This window comes from Erpetoichthys calabaricus, chromosome 6 (assembly GCF_900747795.2).
Source record: "Erpetoichthys calabaricus chromosome 6, fErpCal1.3, whole genome shotgun sequence".
Lineage (NCBI taxonomy): Eukaryota > Metazoa > Chordata > Cladistia > Polypteriformes > Polypteridae > Erpetoichthys > Erpetoichthys calabaricus.
Genome location: NC_041399.2, coordinates 138215431 through 138223076, shown reverse-complemented (window position 1 = coordinate 138223076; position 7646 = coordinate 138215431). Strand labels below are relative to the sequence as shown.

The window sequence follows — 7646 nt, the reverse complement described above, 5'->3', positions numbered from 1 at the left end:
AAAAAAGTTTTCAAAGTGTGGTAATTTCTACATTGACTCCAAAACACAGAAACTCGGCAATAACAACTCACTTAATTAGGCTAGGAGTCCAATTAAAAACAGAAGCTGGTTGAAACAAAAACCTGCAGCCATAGTGAGTCCCCGGGACCGAGTTTGGGAACCACTGAATTAAACAATTGTTAAAGTGATGGTGTTTACCAGTCAAAGTATTAGGTAAATTAATACTTCTATACATTATTGGCTTTAGGTGGCAGCCTTAATTTCATTCAACAATATTTTTCAGAATATGTTTTGCAATATCTGAACTGACTCATTACGAAAATTACTAGCACTGATAGACAACTCATGATTAATGATTGATTGTGAAAGAAACTCACCTTTCTTCGGTTAGTCATTTAGATTAAATTGCTCTTCCATTCATTTTTAGAAATTTGCTTTCTTTCTAATTACAAGGTTGTGAGGTACTGGAGCCTATCATAGAAGAACAGGATGATAAACATGAACCAATGCTGGATGGAATGCTGATTACTCACTGATCACATCCACACACAATTTACATTCATCGCTGAAAAAATTTTACATCCACACCTTTGATGTGTGGAATCAAGTAACAGAACCATAAGAAAAGCCACTAAATCATGGAGAAACCTACAATTTCAACCTATAACCAACTGTGTCACTTTTTACGTAAAGCTACAAACATGACATATTACCCTCAGAAGATAAATGTGGGTATAATTCAGTGGGGGTACAAATGTGGAAAAATATATACATTACCAAGTAATATAACACAAGCATTTGCACATTCTGGGAAATATCAAACTGTTTAGTGAGCTCTATTTTATTTCAAATGTGCATTATACAAAATGAAAATATTTCATGCTGGGTGACACCGTGGTTAACAGGAGACTAGTCACTGTCTGTGTGCACTTGTGAATTCTCCCTGTGTTTATATACTTTTTCACCTGCTACTTGTCTCCTCCCAAATCCCAAAAATGTGAAGGTAACATTAACTGAGCTCTGGCAATTGCCCCTGCATGTGACTGTGCACTTCAATGAACTGAAACTCCCCCCGCAGTTGGCTTCTGAACTGTGTAATACATACGTTGGAAAAGGCGCTCCAATCCTCTGTGACTTTCAAATGGAATGGATGGTTAATTCTGTCTCATGCCTGATGATTCTGGGAAAGACTTTGAATTGCACTCAATCTGTATGGGTACGACTGAGTTTGAAGAAAAACCAAAGAATAAATGTTTAAATTACCTTTGACATGAGTTCATAAAACATATTAATTACCGTAAAAAATAAAGTACATTGTTTATCAGAAAACAAACGCATTACCTGCAGGTTTTAAAACAAGTGTCTGACCCTTAGTATAAGAATAATTTTGTACTCAATGTAACACATACAGACCCACAGATTTTCCAGAAAATGTTTAAGTAATTCAAAATTAATTACATTCAATATATTAACTTCACTGTATATAAAATGAAGAAAAATCTCATGTAACACTTTTAAACAAATGAATCAAACTGTCTGGTCCCCCCAAATATTTGTTGGCAATATGGCATACAGTAAGTAATATTAAAATCTATCAAAGAACAAATGTTTCATATGAAAAGTGATGACCTTATTTACAAAAAGCCAACCGAAAACAATTCCCCCCTCCTGATTATTTCTGCAAAGAGTGACTATTTCTACCAGAAAGGGGGGGGGGGGGGTTTCAAGCCTGAAAATGAGAACAACTCCAAACATGACAGCAGCTAGTCTGTTTTCTAACACAAGACTGAGGGGGGCCGTTTCCAAACTCAAGCCCCCTTTGCTACACTTCTGCTGGCTGGCTGGGTGGAATCGCAGCTAAAGCGCTGGACTCGAAAGCCCAAGGCTGCCCCCAGCTTTGAGTCTCATTGTAGCCACGTCAGTCAATCTACGGGCGCTCAATCTGTGATCAAGTCTTGCAAATAAGTAACTGTTTGTGCTTGGCTTTTGTCTGGAAAAGGCTTTATATACACTGCCGTGTTTGTATAAGATCAAAAATAAGAGGTGAAAGCTTCTTTAAAACTGTCTGATAACTTTCCATCCAATCCTATTTTCTTCAACAGCCTAACTAAAACATGAAAAAGAGAGACCCTGAGTATTGACAATGGCCCCCAAACTCTATAAAACTGCGTATTTTTCACAATGTCAATATAAAGGAACCCTGCCTCCTCTGATATCCTTTCGAATCGCCTTATAATCAAAGTCTTTCCTTAAAGTGACAAAGAACAGTTAAGACAATTTGCAATGAGTCTCTCGTGTGGCAAGTTTGAAGAAAGCAACAAAGTGAAGACGCAGCAGAAGTCAGGCCTCGCCGCTCACTTTCACATATACTGATGGCAAGAATTTATTTTCCGTGTTCAGTTACATGCGGCACAAATTCTCATACAATACACATATTTGTGAGAAACTGTACTTTTCGTTCACCTGTCAGCGCTTCGTGCCGCCTAACGCGCGCGTTACCAGCCTTCCCCAGGCCGGTAATCTGCAGCCAAAAGGCGCGCGTTTGACGCCGAGAATCACTCGGGAGGAGCCGCTCGCCGGTGCTCCAGTGTGTAGTTGCTCCCCGCGTTGTTGTCCCAAAACTCCTCGCTGTCAGTGCGGTAGTAGACGGCGAAGTGCACCGAGCAGCCGTCACCCTGCAGCGGCGGGCTGTAGAGCGTGAAGGAGAACTGCTCGGTGCTCTCGCCGCTGGCCGTCACCGAGAAGGCTTGCGTGTCCACGAACGTTAACCAGTCGTTAAAAGTGTAACGCACCCCGACTTCTTTCTTTCCACCGAGGTCCACAACTCTAACAAGCCCCCGAATGTCGAAGTGAGAAACTGAGACCCTCTCCAGAGACACTTTATAGCGCTGGAGCCGCTCATCAAAGTCACAGTTGTCGACGGGCGACGTGAACTTGGGCACCAGGCAGTCAACAGATAGAGACAGTGCGGGCGAGAACTTGAAACAGAGATCATCCAGGAGATCCACGTCCAGCTGAGGAGGGGGGTGGCTATGCAGACGGGTGAACACTTTGGACGGGACGTGGGGCTCATCGGCGGCGCAATAGTGCTTCACGCTGGTAAGGCACAAACCCAGGGAATCGGCGAAACGCACTCTCTTTCTGCAGCTCTGGCTCAAGCCGTCAAAGAGTTCGGCCTGCGCTGGGTAAGCAGGCAACGATTTGGCCCTGGGACGATCTTTCTTCTGCGCACCCTCCACGGTCGCGTCGTCGAGATCACCGTCCATTTCCAATCTGCCCCCTTGGCGCAACGCTGCGCCCTTCGTCTCGGGATTGAAAGCATCTGAATAGTCGCGTTCTAGTATATCCATGACATGCCTCATCGGCGAGCGGCTTCTTTTCAACCCTGTAGGGAATCACAAAAGGTGAGTCGCCTGTTGCTGTCCAACATCAGAGAGAGTAGTGCGTCACCGGGCACGCAACTTCACCAAAAACAAACAAATCAGGAAGCGAATCCTGCCAGAGAAGACTGCGAGGCGTGTCGCACGTACGTTATGTTTCATCACCCCAGCCCAAGTTTTCGAATCTCTGTCTGTCTCAATCCATTTATTAGTATGAGACAGAAACATGTAAAACAGAGGAGTATCCGCTAGTTTGTATTCATAATTTTCCACCATATCACTTTTATTTGTCATATGCAATAAATAGACCGTGTTCATGGCGTGCTACAGAATAATAATAATAATACATTTTATTTATATAGCGCCTTTCCCATGCTCAAGGCACTTACAGAATATAAGAGGAAAGGCAGGCTACACAGTATATAGCGTTGTACAAACCAGATAAATAAATAAAGAAGATTACAACAGTGAATTCAGAGAAAAAAAGCCAAACAGACAACATAATTGATGGTTTCGCACACACACATACAGATTACATGAGCATCTTGACAGAGAAGTAAACTGAGAGAAGGGTAATAAAGTCAAGTAGAGCTAAAAGCCTTCCTGAACAGATGAGTTTTGAGTTGTTTTTTTAAAAGAATTCATGGAGTCAGCTGACCTGATTAATTTTGGTAGGTCATTCCAAAGTCTGGGTGCTATACAGCTGAAGGCCTTGTCACCCATGGAGTGTAGAGTTTAGCATGGGGCACAACAAGATTGCCAGAATCAGAGTACCTTAGTGGGCGGGCAGGCACATAGTGATGGAGAAGGTCACTGATGTAGTTTGGCGCAAGGTTATTTAAGGCTTTGTAGGTTATTAGTAGGATTTTATATTCGATTCTGTAAGACACAGGGAGCCAGTGGAGACGGAGCAGGATGGGTGTTATGTGCTCGCTGCTGCTGGTTCAAGTAAGGACTCTTGCAGCTGAGTTTTGAATAAGCTGGAGCTGTGATGTAAGATTAGAAGGGGCACCTGCCAGTGGGGAATTACAATAATCGATGCGGGATGTGATAAAAGCATGGACAAGTTTCTCAACATTAGAGAAGGAGAAGAAGGAGTGAACACGGGATATGTTACGGAGGTGAAAGTAAGAAAGTTTCTTAATGTGATTTATGTGGGCGGAATAAGAGAGGGAGGAATCAAAAATGGCACCAAGATTCTTTACAGTAGAGGCAGGTCTGATGAGATCACCGCCAAGATGGACTGGGAAGGAGCTCATTTTATTAAGTTGCATTTTAGTCCCAATTTGCAGGAGTTCAGTTTTGTTGCAATTTCATTTTAAAGAGTTCTGCTCCATCCAAGTTTTAATTTCACTGAGGCAGGTTGCGAGCTGAGAAAGCTCTGATGAAGTTCCACTTTTAACATTGAAGTAGAGTTGAGTATCATCTGCATAAAAATGATAACCCAGTCCATAGCTACGTATAATATGGCTAAGGGGAAGCATGTAAGTACAGAAGAGAAGAGGGCCAGTATACACACAAAAAAAAAACATTAAAGTTGTGCTCCTTGGAAGCCCTGAGTTCAAAGTAACATCTCCTTTATTAAAAAGGGTAGCTAGATTGTCAAAGTAAAAATGCAACCTGAATAAGAGACCACAGAAATAAGTCAATTTAATTACATCAACTCACTGCCTCAAGCGTTTATAGTGGTGCTAAATATAAGATTAATAGAGGGGGTCCCACTGTATATGGCACCATGAAAAATACTACATTATGCAAGTGAGATTATTTTATACAAAAATGAATTTTTTATTAATGCACCTCTCACTTGGTATTCCTAAAAAATACAAAAAATAGCACAGATGGGTGGGAAAAACTGTCAGTATGCTTAACAAATTGTCATTTAAGGGGGCCAGACCAAAAAAAAAAATCAGAACTGATTCCTATGATGGATCACATAAAAAAAAAAAACTCGTGAAACCTTTAGCCAAAACATGGATACCATGACACTCATTTTGAAGCAGACCTGTGGATGCTGTTCACTGATCAGCTGACCCATGTAGGCCTGCTGGTCTGAATGTAAAGAAGACACAGGATGGGAGTGTGTGTTGGAGTTAGGCTCAGGAGCAAAGCTTGTGAGGTAATGGGCGACAACAACAAAGCTGGCAAAGTGAGCATCGGACCCTTCTTAAATGTGTCATTGTCACCAGATTCTGGGAGTTAATACAGAGTGATTTTTTTTACAGAGAAAATGAGTTTTTTTTTTTTACAAATGTGGTTTTGGCATTATATTGTTTGCATATGTGACTTTTCCTGCAAAAGAAAAAAAAAAATCAAAGGTAACCGTCTGCTGTGCTTTGCTTACTGTAGCAGTATTATAGGGAACTCAAGAACATAGCTGTAAGATTAAGGAAAAGTTACAAAGAGGAAAGGAAACTCTTACTTCCTGCCATTTCTTCACACCCAGCCTATATCAAGTTTTTTTTTTAATAATAAAAAATAATAGGAATGATGCTTATGGAGAACATTAAGAGAAAAAAAAAACAAATTCACATTGACACTCTGGATCTGCTTTTACATTTTTTCACACTGCCTTGATGGCGAAGTTGCTTGCCTTCTTGCTTATCTTCCAAGCTCCCCACCAAAAGCCTTTCCTTATTACCATTGTCTGTCAGAACCCCTGATGTCCATATACTACGGAGTTCTCCATAGTTCATAGGGTCAATATTGTCACATATACAGAGTACGGTGAATTCTTACTTGCATGTGCTAATCAACATGTAACAGGTCGCCACTCTCTGGTGACATGATCAGTGAGTATTACTATTTTACCTGCAAACTTCTCTTTTTCTTATCTGAAATCACTACCTCGTCTCAAAGTTAGAATTACAATTAGTATTATTCCTCATCAGTTTCACTGGATATTTATATAGGCTTCCAAAATTTTTATGAGTTGTGCTGCACAGCCAACAACATCAGCCATGTGCAGCATTTTTAGAATTGAGACCTATAATAAACCAGGAGCAGTTCAAAACTGCCAGTGTTTTGCTTTTGTCGGGATTGAGCTGGGGCATCATCCCTGGTTTTTGTCTTGGTATTCTTTCCTTTTACTTTCATAATTGTTTAAATATATTTTCATCTTTTTGTGAATCTGTTAATTACATTTTGTTAGTATTTGCTAATAGTTTGAATTTAGGTAATTACCTCTTGTTTCTTATTTAGAATTTAATTAGTCTTTGTTCTGTTAATTTAATCTGAGGGTATGGGGCCTACCAATCACTCAGCTGTGCTACAGCTAAAAGAAATTAAGATAAAATTGCCCTATTTAAGAAGAGCTTGCAGTCCCAGTTGGGGCTGAAGCATAACAGCAGTTATTTCAGGGGCTTACGTTCTTAAAAGATTGACTGTTTTGTGCTACATTTCAACGTCTACCCAAAAGTAGATAGTACCACAAAACATGAGAGAAGTAGTTTGAAATTGTGAAGATAATGATAACAGTGGATGCCAGGTGTTACATGAAAAATTTCCAATTTATTTGGTCATACTTGTTGATGTATCCATTGTAACCCAGGTTTTAATAATCAAGAGACATTTTATTAACTGTGTTATTAAGAATAATAAATTGTCATTGGAAATCATAACATTAATTATATATGTTGTGATGAGAATGTGTTTTGCAAATTGCATGCTGAATATCACATGGAAGTAAGAATCTAAGAATATGCTGTACTGTACATGTGACAGTATTGACCCTGTGAAAAACTGTCAGTTTGTTATTATTTATTTCATGTTAAAAAGCTTATGTTTTAAATCGTGCATACTCATATTAGCTGCTGCTGAGAGGTACTTAAATGTGTTACAAAGTGTTTTTTCAAATGAAAGAATGTATATAAATTAGACAGTTTACTTAGGAGTAGCACTAGAGAGCATCTTGAAGACTTGCAGATGTAAAGGTGATAAAATTTTGGATGTGTTACATGAACAGGCCTACAGCCATGTTTTGGGATAAGTGTCATTTAAAAAATGAATAAACTATTTGATGAACTGGTGAAAGGAAAATAATGAGCCATATTGCACCATTCTTATCAAATGTCCTATTCTTCTTGTGGCCTAGCAGAAAGGCCTCTGGCTTGGAAACAATTTAACTCAATAAGTTCCACAATGCAGTCGCTGCAGTTTACTGCTCTGTTCATTCTACACTCAGTCACAGTAGCCAATAATCACAGTATGCTTTTCTCTCTTCTCTGATGAAAATTCAGTCTGTCTGGCTGCCAGTTGGAACATGCA

General features: G+C 39.9%; 1 protein-coding gene across 1 annotated transcript; it reads right to left on the bottom strand.

The window, feature by feature from the left end:
* Window positions 1–2365: 2365 nt before the first annotated feature.
* On the bottom strand, window positions 2366–3474 carry ppp1r3g (protein phosphatase 1 regulatory subunit 3G). Its single transcript, XM_028803949.2, has one exon. The coding sequence runs from the start codon at window positions 3360–3362 to the stop codon at window positions 2556–2558; it is 807 nt and encodes a 268-aa protein (XP_028659782.1). The 5' UTR covers window positions 3363–3474; the 3' UTR covers window positions 2366–2555.
* Between the last annotated feature and the right edge of the window lie 4172 nt (window positions 3475–7646).

Excerpts from the sequence above, each read along its gene's own strand:
- ppp1r3g (XM_028803949.2), bottom strand. The coding sequence starts at position 3,362 with ATGAGGCATGTCATGGATATACTAGAACGCGACTATTCAGATGCTTTC.